This window comes from Bactrocera dorsalis, chromosome 1, assembly GCF_023373825.1.
Source record: "Bactrocera dorsalis isolate Fly_Bdor chromosome 1, ASM2337382v1, whole genome shotgun sequence".
NCBI classification, from domain to species: domain Eukaryota; kingdom Metazoa; phylum Arthropoda; class Insecta; order Diptera; family Tephritidae; genus Bactrocera; species Bactrocera dorsalis.
Genome location: NC_064303.1, coordinates 83994809 through 84013000, shown reverse-complemented (window position 1 = coordinate 84013000; position 18192 = coordinate 83994809). Strand labels below are relative to the sequence as shown.

Below are 18192 nucleotides of genomic sequence, written 5' to 3'. Positions count from 1 at the left end.
CTTGATTCTTTCATCGGCTTTTCTGGATGCCAAAAAAGCAGGTTTGATAACAGAGGATCAGGCTAGCTTTGTCACTGACAAATGCAAGATTAGTCGGGCAAAAAAAAGTGTTGGTGTTAAGCTCCAGAACACCGAAAGTATTGACTCCGTATATGGGCTGTATTTTGACGGCCGCAAAGACAATACACTTACACAAGTCAGCGAAGGTGAAAAGTACTACCGCGACACTGTCAAAGAGGAACATATTTCTCGTATAGCGGAACCTGGTTGTCATTACTTTGGCCATGTCACTTCTCCTTCCGGGTCAGCTGAGGATGAGACGCAAGCTATATGGCAACATTTACAAGACAATTCAGTTGATGTGGAACATCTAGAAGTTGTCGGTGCTGATGGCAGCAACACGAACACAGGTTGGAAAGGTGGAATCATTCGGAAACTAGAAGAAAGAATAGGTAGGCCATTACAGTGGGTTGTTTGTCTTCTACATTTCAATGAACTTCCATTCCGTGCTCTTTTCGAACACATAGATGGTGTCTCAAAGAGTCCAAATACATTCTCTGGCGACATAGGTAAACTGCTCCCTTATTGTGAGAGGTTGCCTGTTGTCAAATTTGAAAGTTTTCCATCCTGCCAATTACCTTCTGAGGTTATTAATCCGACCCAACTTAGCACAGACCAAGCTTATCTCTATAAAATATCAGAAGCTGTTATTTCCGGTCAATGTTCCTCAGATTTAGCGTCGATGCATCCAGGTAACATGTGCAAATCTCGCTGGCTCACCTGTGCAAATAGAATTCTGAGATTATACATTTCTACTGACAAACCAACAAAGGAAATAAAGATTTTGGTCAAGTACATACTTACAGTTTACTCACCTTTGTGGTTCTCAATAAGATTCAACAGTTCAATCAAAGATGGCTCGCGCCATCTCTATGCTGCAATTCAAAGGTCGAGATACTTACCCGCTAAACTGCGCAAGGTTGTCGATTCATCCATTCAACAGAATGCTTTCTTTGCTCTTCCAGAAAACATTCTCCTTAGTATGATGACTGACGAACGGATACAAGTCAGAAAGTTGGCCCTTGACCGTCTTCTGGCAGCCAGAGAAGCAGAGTCTGACACCATAAATGGAAGAGTTAGATGTAATAAAGTGCCAAAGCTGAATTTCAAAGCTAATACTTATTACGATATGATTAACTGGAAGACTATTACCTTGACTGTTCCACCAGTTCTTTGTTCAGTTTCTAACGAAGAACTCATAAAAGGGCTGTCGGGAGACACTGCAGAGGTATGGAAATTTAGTGGATTCCCCTCTCACACCGTGGCAGTCGAGAGAAGCGTCAAACTGGTGACAGAGGCATCTTCTAAAGTTATTGGCCCCCAATCTCATGATCTTTTTATACGCTCTACACTGAAATCTAGGCAACAAGTGCCAAAGTTTAGTACAAAATCTGATTTGACACAGATTCAGACTAAAACAAGCCTGACATATGGTTGGTTGGTTGGGTTGGGCTTGGGAGGAACCCGAAGAGCAGCTACCTCCACGCGGTGGGTTCTGGGTGACCAATACAGGTTAGCTGAGAGCTGCAAAAATTTTGACCTTGCGCTGTGGCGCGCCGCCTTTTCGCTCGTATCTCGGGAACGGTTCGTCCTACGGCCATGATCACATATACCATTTCGGTAGCAAATGACGTGACAAATAACTTTTGTTTTATACATTTTGCCATGAGATGCGTATTTCAGGTGCTAGGTAGACAATTTCACGATTTTAGGCGAATTTCCGAAATTTCAAGGCCGAGGTTCGGGTTGAAGATGCAATCCGATCTCAAAACAAAAAGTTGCATTGGAATCAGGAAGTACTAAGGCAACTATTCCGCACTATTAGAAATACCGAATCGAAAAAAGTCCGGAATCGACCCACCCTAGTCTGCAGGTACAAGAAACTCTTGCACAAACTTCGGGGTTTGCAACCGTAAACTCAAGAACACCTGATTCTAGATTGTCCAGCGATTTGTAGAAACAGGCTCAAGGTCCTGGATCTATATATGTGGACAGGAATTACATGACCTCCATCGCGCCCAGAATGCTCCTGGAATTGTTTGTGATATAGGAGTAGGCACAATAGACCATAGGTCGCATTATAACGGGTGATTTTTTTGAGGTTAGGATTTTCATGCATTAGTATTTGACAGATCACGTGGGATTTCAGACATGGTGTCAAAGAGAAAGATGCTCAGTATGCTTTGACATTTCATCATGAATAGACTTACTAACGAGCAACGCTTGCAAATCATTGAATTTTATTACCAAAATCAGTGTTCGGTTCGAAATGTTTTTTATCGACAAATTTTGTTCAGCGATGAGGCTCATTTCTGGTTGAATGGCTACGTAAATAAGCAAAATTGCCGCATTTGGGGTGAAGAGCAACCAGAAGCCGTTCAAGAACTGCCCATGCATCCCGAAAAATGCACTGTTTGGTGTGGTTTGTACGCTGGTGGAATCATTGGACCGTATTTTTTCAAAGATGCTGTTGGACGCAACGTTACGGTGAATGGCGATCGCTATCGTTCGATGCTAACAAACTTTTTGTTGCCAAAAATGGAAGAACTGAACTTGGTTGACATGTGGTTTCAACAAGATGGCGCTACATGCCACACAGCTCGCGATTCTATGGCCATTTTGAGGGAAAACTTCGGACAACAATTCATCTCAAGAAATGGACCCGTAAGTTGGCCACCAAGATCATGCGATTTAACGCCTTTAGACTATTTTTTGTGGGGCTACGTCAAGTCTAAAGTCTACAGAAATAAGCCAGCAACTATTCCAGCTTTGGAAGACAACATTTCCGAAGAAATTCGGGCTATTCCGGCCGAAATGCTCGAAAAAGTTGCCCAAAATTGGACTTTCCGAATGGACCACCTAAGACGCAGCCGCGGTCAACATTTAAATGAAATTATCTTCAAAAAGTAAATGTCATGAACCAATCTAACGTTTCAAATAAAGAACCGATGAGATTTTGCAAATTTTATGCGTTTTTTTTTTAAAAAAAGTTATCAAGCTCTTAAAAAATCGCCCTTTAAATTGTAGACATGACATACTTTATTGGAATGTATAATACTCAAAACACAAAATAATGCGATCCAAGTTTTGAGAATCTTTGAAGAACTTCTTCCGCAGTGGCTTCAATATCATGATTTTTGTGTGCAGCAACGATCAATCTATCTTGAAGAGTGTTCGTCCTCAGCCACGTTTTTATGCGGCAAAATGTCGAAAAGAGCATTCAGAGCTCACATTCATCACATAAGGTGTGCAGAATATGTAATGAAAACTATGAATTAAGGGGTATAGGTCAACATCGCATTTCTTCAACATTTCCAATATAGTAGTCGGTAACTCGTTGTCTTTTGATTTTTGCTTCTGTCCCCAATGGCACTGCTAGTGATCAAGATCACGTCGCACGACGTTGTCATTATCCAAAAGGCCTTTGAAAATATCTACCAGCACTTACTTTTTCAATTGAAATCCATTCAATATTTTTTCGAAAATCACGTCTTCTAATCTTCGCCAATTGTATCCAACAGAGGAATATACAGTGAGGCCCTATAGTATTCCCTGTATATTCCGCTGTTTCCTTATTTTTCCAGCTACTAATTTTTCTATAATATGTTGGAAAACTTGGAGGATAAACGGCGAAGAATATGTATATCAATCGAACATATCGCAGATCGAGATGAATGCCGGACCAAAAATTTTTGCAGATATCTCGTTTAATGAAAAAATAATATATGGTCTGCTCTCTAATGCTTAGCAAATCAAGTACACCTAGTTATAACAAAAAAAAAAAAACAATAAATGTTAAAATTGTATTAGGAACCCTACTATGTCGCATTCGAAGAGAAAAAGTGTTTATTTATGACTAAAAGGTTCTCAAGTGTGATCTCAAGTTTTTTCGCAATGCCAAAGATCACGTAGTTACATCCGCAAAATTTTGTAGTCGGCTTCAAAAAACCTAAAGCATTCTAATACAGGGTCTGACGAGTTTTACGAAAATCACAAAAATGCGCGAATTAACTAATCTTCAAAAATTTAAGGTCCGGCATATATATAAAATGTCAATGTAAGTCTCTAAAATTATAGATCTACAGTACACATAACTTAAGTATCGAAAGAAAAATGTATATAAGTTTTAATTAGCAAAAACTCTTTCTAAATTTTTCTACAGATTTATCAAGGAACAACATCACGAATGTAAATCGAAATAACTTCCGAGGACAGGACAATTTACATGAGTTGGACTTGTCCAAGAATAAGATACTAAACATATCCAGCACAACGTTTGGTCATTTAACCGTAAGTATGCAACAACAACAAACAATTTAACAACCTTGAAAAGGCAAAATATTTATGTCGTAAAGAGAAAGTCAATCAGCTGCCCAATCAAACCAACCGTTTAATGTTTAATTTGCGCCTCACAGTGATTGCCTCTCGTTCTTTTTCTCGCTGCCACTTTTTGAGAGACGCCTTGAGCATTCATTTTAAAATTCATCAGAATGCGAGTGGAAAACGCGTAAATACCAACTTAATGTAATTATCGCATTGCACCGCCAAGGCGCTCGGCTGATGAGTTGACTGTGAATATATGTATAGTATGTATGTATGTTTTATGTGGATTCAATCAGGCCTTAGCAACCGAAAGCCATTGCGCGTCCGGCTTCGCAGCAGCTTGGTCACTCGCCGCGCTTTAAGCTCGTATTTACTTTCATTTCGTTTAAACTGCCAATAATGCTCCTCTCTGCCGTCTTATTCGCCGGGTTTTTATCACCCGAACGTGGGCGGTAATAAATTTTACGTGTTATTTTGTTTTATTTCCTCGCTCATGCGTTTTGTGTTTGCTTTTGCCGTTTTTGCTGCTGTTGTATTGCACATTGCAATATACACATTATGCTTCTTCGCTCTGCATCTAGTTAACGGTACTCAGCATTCTACATGCAGCTGCTCTTAGCCGTGCGTTCAGCCTTAGTCTTACGGGTCAGTTGCGTCTCGGTAGGAAATTATTCACTTAACTTTGTTTTTGAGATATATTATAAGAATATTTCAGTTTAACCAGGGCCCCTTGTTCCGTAGGTGGTACGAGTATGAGTGCAGCTCTCCTGGGCCCAATTTGATGCACAATCGTAAGACTTTCACAATCTTTCTATGTCGTTTAACCGTTATGGTAAAACCATTTGGTGCTTTCAATGATACTAATTACATCCATTATGCCTTCTGTAGACAGCCATACAAGATCTGGTTCCTCATGGATTTTCAAGAGTTCTGTGTCGAATCGGACCCTTTGCAATAGTTCATAGTTTCATTAAAATTGCCAAGCCAAATCTATGTAAAAAAAATCTCTCCTAAGCGTCTACTCCAATGTACCACAATTTCCATTCATTTTCACTTCTTACAGGGTCCTAATTCACCGCCACATTGTGCGCGGGTCAGCGTAAACACTTAGTATGTGCATGCTTGCACTCCTCCAAGATTTTCTAGTGGACCGTGCTCGTAAAATAAATAGCGAATGCGAAAATTGTCTGCCTCGTCTTGTTTTTTTAATTTGTCTTCGATGGCAAAGCTTCCGCTTACAATATTTTACAACGGTCCCGCATTTATATTTCGAAAGATATTTATTAGCGATTACTATGGATTAATAAGGATAGAGTGTTTGATGAATGAACACATAGCGAAGGAAACTAAACGAACATTTATGAGCCACCTATTTCGAGAATGTAGTGCGAAGTCTTGAAAGTCAAGAGAGTGTACAGGAAACATAAATTGTGGTCACAAATTATAGCTTAACAAAAAGCGAAAAATTTGTCTTTCCGTTAACACATAAATAGTTTTCTTAGCGTAGACTAAAGAGTATAGAAATATAGTATACGTAAAGTCAAAGATGCAGTACTCACATATTCGGTTTCACTTTTGACTCAATCGATAGTTGAAAGCTCTTATAACCGAGAACACGGAAAACATTTAATTATTGTTTGGGAACGACAATTAATTTAGGGTACTGCTTATAAGATATTCAGTAATGGCCACACAGTTTGCTTCGGCCGATTTTAGTCGTCTGCGAAAATATGCTCTGGGCATCATCCAATTGATCACCTCTGGGGATTCTACAAGAGTATGCTCCGGTCTTGAAACCTTGTGTTAGTCGACGCATATTTTGGTAGAATTTTCGAACATTACCCCTGTCAGCCAACTGTCCAGCTCTTGGTTCTTAGACATTTCGGTCTCTCTCTTGTTTTTTGTGTGGACGATGGAGCCATATGTAAAAGGTTATGCAAGTGAGGAAAGTTTCCTGAGCAGCCTCGGATGAGAGACCCCCCTTTTAATGAGGACCAAAAATTGAGAGACTAGTTTGTGTATAATCAGATAGACGAACAGGCTGGTGGACAGATAACCGGATATGGCTAAATCGACTCTGCTCGTCATCATTCGTCATCATTTATATATTTATTTGATAGGGTCTTCGACTTTTCCTTTTGGGTGTTACAAACCTAGAGGCAAACTTAGTACGAGTATACTCGAGTCAGTGCATAAAAATGTAATGTGCCAGAACTTAGTCAGAAACCACACTACATTATTTGAATTTGATATTAACGATTACAGTACTGCGTGGCATATGTGTTTTATAAGTATAATAATATAAAAAGTAGACCTGAACCCGCATTCCATAAGCTTGATCTGTATAACTCATAAAATACGAAATTTATATGAACAAGACAAGCACTCGTAGAAGCAATTATATTTAGCATTTCTTGACGTAACTTAAAATTTGGTTTTATGAGATAATCAAAATATGTTAAAAATCTGAAATCATACAGTTAGTAGATCAATGCACGCATACCGGTATATCGGTAACATTCCGCATCACGGACAGCCCTAATAATCCCTTTCTAATTTGTGAAGTTCGCGGTAGAGTTTTAAAGAATAATATGCAAATTGACTTGCTCTGACTTCGTCTGGTTCGCGGTGACTTAACGGAAACTAATGAGATAACTGTCATGCATGAACTCCTGCATAACATTAGCTCCTACTTATTAGTTCAGTAATATAGTTCTGAGTTGCAGCTTCTGACTCAAGAATGCATTTTAAACAGACGTTTTTGTCAAGCCCTCATATGTGGACAGCTCTCACAGACAGACCAAAACACGGCGACGGCTAGTGTCCGGTTATGAGGAATTTCTCTGTATACGATTTTCTTGAAAATCAATATTCATCAATGAAGACGTCGAAATAAAAAATAGTACATTCAATGTATCGTCTATGAATGGCCGTATTTGACCGAATTTTAATACCTTTCCTAACACCAAACCGATTATGAGTTTATATCGAATTTGTGATGCTTAACTTTTCTGGATATGGACTGGTATTATATATTTTTAGTTCAGCACTTTTGATTAGCATTATGCCATGTTTTGAAATGTTACATATTTTCATGAAATTCAATGAACGCTTTGGGGCGAAAATGTACTAAACCGATCTATGAGTTACATTAAACCTTATAAACTAATTATAAACATCCTTTGTAATCTCATTGCCGATTTTTCTAACATTCTCAGACCACTGTTCCATATTAGCTATAAGAGATTTTATATATACGGTTAGATACTTTATTAAAGTAGTTGCCGATTTCTTTAATAAAATCTAATTTTGCTTTTTTTCAGGAACTTCAAAGACTCAATTTGGCTGACAATTCTATATTGGAGCTCGTGCCGCGCATATTTTTCCTGCTCAACAAATTGCGGTATCTGGACCTGAGCGGAAATCCATTGCAAGACCTGCCACCCGATGTGTTTCGCGATTTGCCGGTAAGCTGCCATTCAAATTCGCAGAAACATACGCTAACTGTCCTTAAATTGCGCACATGAGGCGTGTGGAGCGGAGAGAAATTACCATTACGAGCTTAGATTGAAGAAATAATCAAACGGAAATTGAAATGAAAAACCAATTCAAACAAATATTTTTTTTTGTACTGTCTGCACCTTCTATTTAACTGTTGTTTCTTTATGCCTTCCACAGGAGCTGCGCATTTTCAAATGCCGTAATTGTCAATTGAAGAAAATCAATCCGCAGTTGTATAACTTATTGCCAATGTTGCAGGAGCTGGATCTGGGACGTAATGAGGTAAGCATGGCAAATTCACGAGCGAAATTATTTGCATGTGTCTGTGTGCGTCTGTATATTTTTATGAACTCACAAAGCCACACCTTAAATCAATGGTGTGTTTATTTTTGCAAGTCATCGCTTTTGCTTCAACATTTTTGCTTCCTCACAGACAATGACTATTGACTTTTGACTTTATTTCTTCTTTGCTTGAATTCTACTGAGTTCTTTGAATGTTGGCAAACATCATTTCATTGTGAAAAATTAACCGTCATTTGAAATTTCCCTGCTGTGGCGCTTTTTGCTCTCATTTCAGTTTAAATTCCTCGACAAGGATGAATTTCGCGATGTGAAAAACCTCACCAAAGTCCTGCTTGATGGCAATCAACTGTCCGTCGTTGTTGATGAGCTGTTTCGAAATCAAAAGGTTCTGCAACACTTGGGTAAGTTTGTTAACAACAAAGTGCCGCACACACTTTGCGCTTTAATGCGCCTAAAAGCCTGCTACACTCTACTGTCGCACTTCATATTTTGCTATTCACAGACTTATCGTACAATCGACTGGCGAAAGTGCCCAATGACTCGTTTAAACATTTGGGCAATTTGACGTTCCTTGATTTGTCGTACAACAAGCTGGTGCGACTGGAGCCGCAATCAGTGCGGCGACTGAACAATCTGCAAACGCTGAATATTAGCGGCAACGTGCAGATGAATTTGCTTGACATGCGCGAAACATTCGAGGTGAGTCTAGTCCATTCAAAATACATCATATGAATGCAGGAAAGCCTAATCGAGTGAGACCATTTACTTAATGAAGTTACTTGAAATACAAATTGGAAAGTGATTTCCTGTCTTTAAATGCTTTGTTTTACATGAAATATGAGCGAATTTAAGGATCACTGAAAGTAATAATACATAAGTTATTAAAAAATATTAAGTCAACCATATTAATTGAATACGTGCAATATTATAATTTGCCGGCGCTATAGAGTTTAGTTTCATATATTCTAACTAAATGTCGACATCGTCATTAGTTAGGAACAGAGAGCTACGCATAGACCAGTTCTAGTTGTTTGCGATACTAGATAGAGTTCAATTACTAGGTCCTTGAGGAGTAGTCATCCTTTAGGTTGCCTGCGCTCGACGCTAACTTTAACAGACTCTGTGGCCTCGCAATCAATACCTTTTCCAGTGTATCATACCTTGGGGACTCCAGATGCTTACAGCGTAGTCTTGCCAATGCGGGACAAGTACATACGACATATTCCACTGTTTTCCTGGTGCCTAACTCTAGACATTTCCTGCAGTCTCCTTGATCTTTCAGCCCCATCATGCGGGCATGTATCGCCACCAGACAATGACCAGGTAGTATTCTGGTCATGTACACCTTTCTTGGCAGTCTCGTCCACTATTTCATTGGCCTCGATGCCTTTGTGGCCTGACACGCAGTAAAAGTGAAGTCGCTTACTTCTGGCAACACTTTCCACTGCTGTCCTGCTTTCCAAGACACCTCTGGCCGATATCCGATGCAAGGTTACTGCCTGGATTGCTGCTTGGCTGTCTACATAGATGTTTTTGCAATAACAAAAACCTCAGCTTGAAATATACTGCAGTAGTCCAGCGACTTAAAAAGCCACCCATATTTTCCTATGTTTACTTTGAATCTTCTTTCCTAGTTGAAAAGTGGGATCATGTAGTCGGTGTTTGCCTAGTCGCCATTACTCACCAAGCTTTGGGCGAAGGTTCTGTATCTAAATTCTCCTGCAATGAGTAGTCGATTTTGTTGCGCAGTTATTAGGGAAAAGGTCTATAGGTGGTAGGTTTAGAACAAGTTCAGGAGCCGCCATTGGAGTTGTTTTAAAAGCTCGCGTTATGTCCAGCTCAGCGAACGTCTCCACTGAATTCCGTAAGGTGGGTTTCCCTACACCTGTTCACTATACTACTGCACCGTAAAGCAGAATTGGTCTAGCTGTCTAGTACCAGTGCATGAAAGAGGGAGAGAGCCCTCAGGTTGTGCCGAGGATCTGCCTTCAGGCATAAAAAGCTTTGCTGGCTTTCCTCACTCTTCCTTCCACGTTGTGCTTCAACAGCAGTTTGCTGTCCAAGACTACCGCAAGGTACTTGAAGCGATTATTTGGAGAGATTTGTGTCCCATTTATCGAAAGGAACCTCCATAGAGGAATTTTGTACTTTCTTGTGAGCACGAGTAGATTTATTTTTTCCGATTTCAACCCCAGACCCACCTGCGCTGCCTAATTATAGATTGTGTTGAATGTGGTGGTCTGTAGACACCTATACGTTATTAAGATGGTTTAGGGGCTTTGCCGTCCAAGTTCCCTAACAGTTTATTTACCACTAATGTCCATAGAAGCGGACACCTTGCTGAGTAAGTCTACAGACTACCTTGACCATTTAAAGTCATTCCATTCTGCTCTTATCCTTCTACTGCCTCCGGTATGAAAACTACCCTAGCCTCTCTCCATGAGTGTGGCACGTAGCTCCTAAAAAGTTGAAAGATGTGTTCGGTAAAGTTTGGCGCATTGCTCCCTTTATAGGTAGGACTTACCGTGTCCCTACAGCCTGAAAAGTGCACCTTTACTGGGGACAGCATTATAAGAAAGGCAACTTACTAAACTGCTTCTGAGGTTTCTGCGAGGCTGCTATACTTGTATAGTCATGTACTATAGGCTACATGCTCACCGGCAAATGTAATGTAAAATGATTTCAATTCACATATAACACACATTGGGAATACCAAAATGTATGTTGCATGAACGAAATGTAGGTTTATTACGATTCTCACAGACGTAAAAGAGAGCTAACTTTGAATTTAAGATAACATTGAAAACCACATAATCACTTAAAGCAATTACGTTTAATCTCTCTTAGCAATTATATAATCTATCTCTGTGCAAATATTATGTTTGCCCAGTTTAAGTACCAAATCTACAATATAAAAACTTTTGCACGACCAAAAACAATAAAAACCAGCAATAAAACATACCGAACTTCCTGCTCAACTACTCAAAATTCGATTACCGCCCTGTGCTCATTGCTATCACTTACGGAATTTAATTTATCTGCTCTCGTTGTTGTTGTCTCCTATTTTCAGGTCATACCACAGCTGACACATCTCTCGGTCGCCGACATGGGAGTGCTGCCGATGGGACTGCTGGTGCCGTTCAAGCAGCTGCGCTATCTCAACATATCCGGCAATCATTTGGACAATATGTCACTGCAAGTAATCGATCCGTGCCGGGAGCTGGAGGTGAGTGCACAGAGATGAGAAGAGTGAAGCGAGCGAAAATCCGGACAAATTTATAGAAATAAGTTGAAACAAAAGTTTTGCGGCCACTGGCTAGTTGAGCGTGGAGGCGCCTAAACCGAAATAGAATTGAATGTGTGTGTGTGTATTTTTATGTGTTGGTAAGTGTGTGTGCGTCATGTCTGTCATAGCAGTAAAAAGCGATATAACACTCCCAACAACAATGTCCAAATGTTAGCACAGCGATAAAACCGAACACAAATTTGTGTGTGGCATGCAAGCTGGCAAGTGCAAAGCGTTAGCGCTTGAAATGAATAGAAATGAAAAGTAAAGTTGAAAAAACAACAAACTTGAAAAGAATATAAGCCGAAGGCAAAAAATTTCGAGAAAACGAGAAAAAATTCGTCATCGCTCGTCTGCTACAAATTGCTCTGCCCTGCAAGCGGCGACCGAAGTCGGACGTCCAATGACCGACCCAACAAACTACAGACCTACATTACGAGCAGCAGTGAGCGACAGTCGTTGCATGCATGCAAGGGCAATAACAAGTGTGGCGAGATATAAAAATAATATAACGGGCTTGCAACATGCCACCCACAAAATTTTGCAACATGCAAGTGTAAACTACATTGTTGTCACACATTCACCATTGCGTGCTGGCATCTGTCCGAACATTTGCAAGTGTACAGTTTTGAATGCGTTTATTGTTGTTGCTTCGAACTTTCGATTATCTCTCGCCTCTTTATGATTATAACAACAATTCGGTTATAGCTGTTTCGTCGGGCATTTTTTTTTTTATATGCAGGGGTGTCTCATATTTTGTCACAAATTACAAGCCGGATGTTATGAAGGACCTTTTCATAACAGTAAAATGTGTATTCCTTACTTATCCATCTGTTCTTGTTTGTGAGATGAAATTTAGATGGTGAATTACATAATTATTAGAAATCTTCCAGTTAAAATAATTTTGATAAATAAGATTAAAAATTGTGTAACCAATTAAAAAAGCCATAAATTCGGTTTGGAAAATTATTTTTACTTAATTTTAAAGCAAAAAATGTGTGAAAATAATCATAAATTCAGGACCAATTCACTTTTGCTCGATATGACCACCTTTTGCCTTAACTATGGCCTTAAGATGGTCAAAAAACGAATCGCAAGCTGCCCGAATGTGACTTGCCGGTATTTTGGCCCACTCATGAACAATGGCTTTCTTCAGCGTCTCGAGACTGGTGTATTTTTTACTTCCAACCTTGCTCTCCAAAATGGCCCATAGAAAATTATCCATTGGATTCGCATCTGGTGAATTCGAGAGCAATTATGTGGTCGTAATGAAGTTCGGAACGTTGTTTTTCAGCCATTCTTGGTTCACTCGCGCTTTGTGAGACGGTGCTGAGTCTTGTTGAAACATCCATGGTTTGCGCCCGAAATGTTTGTTTGCCCACGGCTTCAAAAGAGTCTCCATTTACTTTGACGCCAGCCTCGATGAAAACAATTGAAGAGCGCCAATCTGCGGTGACAGCGGCCCAAACCATTATTTGTGGCGGGTGCTGCCTTCTGGTGGCCAACCGATGACTTAGATTCCCATACGAACGGTCGGTCAAGTAAACCGTATCGTCTTGAGAGTTTACGAATTGCTCAATTGGAAAATTTTTTCGTCCTAAAACACAATGTTCGGAATTTGAGCGCTTTCGGCCAAGCGAAGCAACTGCTTCGCTCTCTTGAGTCTTACTTGTTGCTGCTTCGGTGTGAGATCATGGGCCTTTTGGAACTTGTAAGGCTTGACCTTGAGCTCATTTTCAATATGTGTCGGATGCTGCGGTCGGATATTTTCAGTTCTTTAGCCATTTGATTGGCACTTTATTCACATTAAGGTGTTTGAGCTCACGACCAATTGCTAGCTGTGATTTTCCAGCTAAATATAAAGCAATCAGACTATTACCTCTGAATTCCATCGCTGATCACTTTTTTTGCGTTCACTTTTGGCAAAACGCTTTTGTATACTTGTGAACAATACTTCGGACTGCCATTCAGCAAATTTATAAACAGCTGATTCCAGTGCGACAGATGCGCGAACGGTGTGAAGTTGGTTACACTTCGAGTGTCGGACCCTGTAACCAAATCAAAATCGTGGGAATACCTTCAGATGTTGTCAAAACTTTATATTAGGTTAGGTTACTGATCTAAAGGCCAATTGCTTGTTGAAACCCCCACAACTAGGGAGGAGCTAGCCTTACTGTGGGCAAAGAGATCGCTAGATCTATTGCGATCGACCTTGGGCCAAAAAGATTTTGAGCCAGCGCATGTACCGATAGTGGCCAAGCTGTGACCTGGCACCCATACTAGTCTTATCACAAAGAGACTCGATGCAATTGATAGAGAGGTTATGCACTCTTTGACCAATACTGAACGCACTGTTAATGAGTTCAAGGTTGGTATCGCTGCCATGCTAACTGAGTGGATGTCCACATCTCTGATGGAGGCTGCACTCCGGAGTAGTAAATCTACTGCTACTTTAATGGCTGCAACCTCGGCTTAGAAAGCACTGCAATAATCAAGGAGTCTGAAGGTGGAGTTGATAGAGAGCTCTTGACAGTAAACCCCTCCACCAACCTTCTCCTCAAGCTTTGACCCATCAGTAAAAAATTTCACTGTTCCTCTCCTTCAACGGCTTCTTCCCACCCACAACTCCCTCGCCGGTATGTGGGCAGAGAAAGAGCCGCCAGAGTTCGGTTTGGCGACTCCATGATCCAAGTGATCCGATATGAAAACTTTGTATTAAAAATAATTGAACATTCATTATTCGACCTAATCGTAAATGGATTACAATCAAATTTGTTTTTTACTTAAGTTCCATGTACCTCAGGTCACAGACTTATTTAATTTTTTGCAATATTTTATTTCGCGTTAGTTATATAAAGCCTAAACCATTATTTTATAATTTTGTAAAATTTTTTTTAATTTTTCCATTTTTAAAGTATACTCAAGGACAAGTTCCTATGGGATTTTATGAAGATAGTTCGCACACACACCGGCATACTCGGTACTTAGTTTGCTGAAATAATAAAATTTCTATATTGTAGGTACTATATGTGGGAGCTCGATTCATTGATGTATCAAAATTTACACATATACTACATTATATCTAGTTCTTACAGTTGGACTTAACTTTCCTCGATACCTTACATATTTACGCTTGGTATAAAGCCAAACGAAAGTTTAAACTTCTTATGTTTTATATATGGGAGTCAGAGGTATTATTGACCCGATTTTAGCCAGTTTTAGCAAAAATATGCACCGTCATTAGGAAAATACTCTCACTATATTTTATTGAAATAACTCATTAATATATTATTTTGAATATGTAAGAATATTTTGATATGTTATTATCCAGTTTTGCTATTACGAAATGAAAAAATGCTTTTTGAGATTCAGTAATAAACCCCCTTTTTTGGCCAATCTATGTGGTGTAAAGTCAGCGGGCTTTTTGAAATTGATAAATGATATTTTCGATAAAATGAGGTTCACATTTTTGCCATCTAGGGACTTTATAAGTTGCGATCCGATTTTGATAACTTTTAGACTTGAGATGGCACATATTAAATTTATGTGCCAAGTTTTGTCCCCATATTTTCATTGGTGCTTTATTTGTAATTAATATATGTACACAAATAATTTTTATTACATTTTAGAATATGTTATTATTTTCTTATTAAATTAATAATAATTATTATTGTTAATATCGTATATTATCACTTCAGAATATTTCTAAAATTTTCCCTCCCCTTAAATTTGAGCGCACATAAAATTAGGAAATTTTTACTTCCGACGCGGGTTGCTTTGCTCACAAAGTTATTTACCGTTATATCAAATTGCAAATAATATTGTTTGGAAAATATTTAGAATTTCTCAATCAACATCCCAGTCAAATTACTAAATATAATATATCTATATATATTATATCAATTAATTTCCCAGCCATGCATTTTGTGGGAAATATATTTAAATCATATAAATTTACATGTAAATGAAAAACGAAATATAAAAATTTGAAAAAATATTTGCATTCAATCTCTCAGTATGTAATAAGTGTGTACATACATATTCCGCATTTCACGCAAATAGTTCGCCGCAGCGCTCCAGGCGTTCGCCTACTTCCGGGAAATAGTGTTTGCGGTTGCTGCTGGCTGAAATGAAATGAACAACGAAATCAATATCAAACAAACATGTTCAAATATTTTTTGTATTTGCGGCATTTTTGTAAAATATTTGCAGTTAACATATTTCATAATGCAACGCTAATATTTATCTTCATTAGTATTTTATACCGTTGGAAATTTTTCGGAAACATTTCAAGAGGTTACTACTTAATTTTGCAGCAAAGTGTATTTGTTTCGCTACATGGTGGGGTGCTTAAAAACGGAAAGAAGTTGTAAAAATGACCTTTGTGAGGGGCTCTTAACAAGAACAATTTCCTAGTTGGTTTGTTGTAGAACGGAGGAAGACTTAAGAGTACAAATTAACAAAAAAAAAGATATTTCAGTTAAGCTTTTTCATTAAACTGTTTGTAAGAGTTGTTCCCTCCGCTCTGCAGTTCTTCCCGATAATAATTGGTTATCTGAAAAAACATAATGAACCAGCCAGTTTTTTAATTTATGTTGTAATACCTCATGTAAAAGGTGATCATTCTAGGTTACCTCCTTTTTAAAAAAAACCTAGAAACTGAGAATTGAATAGGGGAATGTTTATTTTCATTTGAAAGAACATGTTTTGGCATTTATTTTTTGAAGATTATGTTTTTCAAATGCTGGTTACGGCTACGTCTCAGATCGTCCATCCAATTAATCCGATTTTCTATAACTCATTCAAGCATTTCGACTGATAACTTACGAGTTGAATCGAAAGATTGTCTGCGTAGATATTAGACTTTACATATCCGAATAGGAAAAAGCCTAAAGGTGTTATACCACACAATTTTTGTAGACAATCGACCGGCCAAAAAGTTATCTGGCACGTGAAATTATCTGCTCACCGAAGTGTTCTCTCAATAAAGCCATTGATTGATACAATGAGTGGGAAGTGGCGCCGTCTTGTTGAAACCAAATATCGCCGAGATCACGATCTTTAATTTCACGTATCACATATTCGGTTATCATGGCCATTAACGGTTATGTTTTCATCGATATCATTTTTTAAGAAATATAAACCGATTTTTCCAAGGGCCTATAAACTACTTTCAGGTTGCTCTTCGTCTCAAATGTTTACATATATTGAGCCAGAAATGGACCTCATCGCTGTACAAAAGGCTCCGTGAATTTTCGTTATAAAGTTGAACGAGTTGTAAACACTGTTCAAGCCTTTTCAGGTGTTTCCATGACGCAATGCTAAACAATGCTGAACAAAAATTATATTTATTATAGCTTAACACGACTCACGCTTGATCTGTCAAAAAAAGCTATTGAAAAAAGCACCTCTACTTGGATCACTACTAACTTTGTATGACAACTATATAGGGTCCCGATTTCAGCAGTTCCGACAAATTTGCAGCTTCTTAGAGATAAAAGGATGGCATCTATACAGATAGGCTCAGCTCATAATCCTGATTACTTATGTTACTTATCCGACATCTCCTTCTGTCTCTTAGTTAGACTTTCTTTGAAATCAAATAATTTTTTCAAGTTTCTAAGCGGTTTCTTAAAGATTGGATTTGGATGGCAAAAATAGTTCCATTCTCAATCATTTTAACTCAAATCAAAAGTTATAAATACACATTTAGCTAAGAAATGGGAGATTAATATGCCTGAGGTAAGGACAAAGGTATCTCGGATCTTTAGATACCGAGGTGAAATAGTGAAAGCAGAAATCAAGCACCTAAGCAAACTTGTGTTAGGTTCAGGACGTGTTTGCCGATAGCGGATGTCGAACTTTGAGTGACTTCAGATATGGCTTTACATAACAGTCTAAGCTGAGGGATCAGCCCTCTAACCTAACTTAAAGTAGCCTAAGTGGTTTTCGTTAATTCAAAGAATTTACTATATGCTAAGGTAAACAAGTAAAGTAAAGCTTTAATAGTGGTTTACATATCGATGATACCGCAGCCATGGGAAGATTCAACGAAATAATTCGGTGGGAACAGTGCGATTTGATTTAAAAGGCGCATTATTTGGTCACTTGACAAAGATATTCTAAACTTTAACACTAACTTACTATGAAATAAACTAAAAACGATATTCTGTAATTTTATAGAAATACTGAGGGGAAATACCCCTCTTAATTTACATATATCCTACATACAATGTTATTGGAATATTTTTGTATATACATATAAATACATTCTGCCGCACATCTGGACTTAATTCATTAAAAAATATTTCTCTTTTCATTACATGCGTCGTACATATGCATAATTACACAAACCGTTCGCGACTAATCTGCTCACAACTAATGAACACCAACAGTTTTTGGACTTGTCGCGCAACCAATTGTACGGCATCAACGAGGACACAGTGGTGCGCATCCAGCGCATACGCAACGTGCGGCTGGACAACAATCCGCTGATATGCGACGAGTGTCACATGGGAAAATTAATAAATGTCGTGCAACATGTGAGTACCCCAGACAATTTGACCTCAAAAAGCGAAAGCAAAAAGCGACAATGCTGAAACAGCGCAACTCTGCTCATGCAACAAGCATTGCCGCAGTCACTATGATCGCTGCTGGTGACGTTGCGACTTTTCGCATTGCACTTATTGTTATTTTTTAGCTTTGCTTTCGATAAATTT

General features: G+C 38.7%; 1 protein-coding gene across 1 annotated transcript in view; it reads left to right on the top strand.

The window, feature by feature from the left end:
- The window catches only part of LOC105231088 (insulin-like growth factor-binding protein complex acid labile subunit), a 215153-nt gene that overhangs the window by 179331 nt on the left and 17630 nt on the right, over positions 1-18192 (top strand). The window contains exons 6-12 of the mRNA XM_049461337.1: positions 4223-4350; positions 7707-7850; positions 8062-8166; positions 8462-8588; positions 8690-8886; positions 11258-11413; positions 17869-18015. Coding sequence (XP_049317294.1) covers positions 4223-4350; positions 7707-7850; positions 8062-8166; positions 8462-8588; positions 8690-8886; positions 11258-11413; positions 17869-18015 — 1004 coding nt within the window. The remainder of the gene's footprint in view (positions 1-4222; positions 4351-7706; positions 7851-8061; positions 8167-8461; positions 8589-8689; positions 8887-11257; positions 11414-17868; positions 18016-18192) is intronic.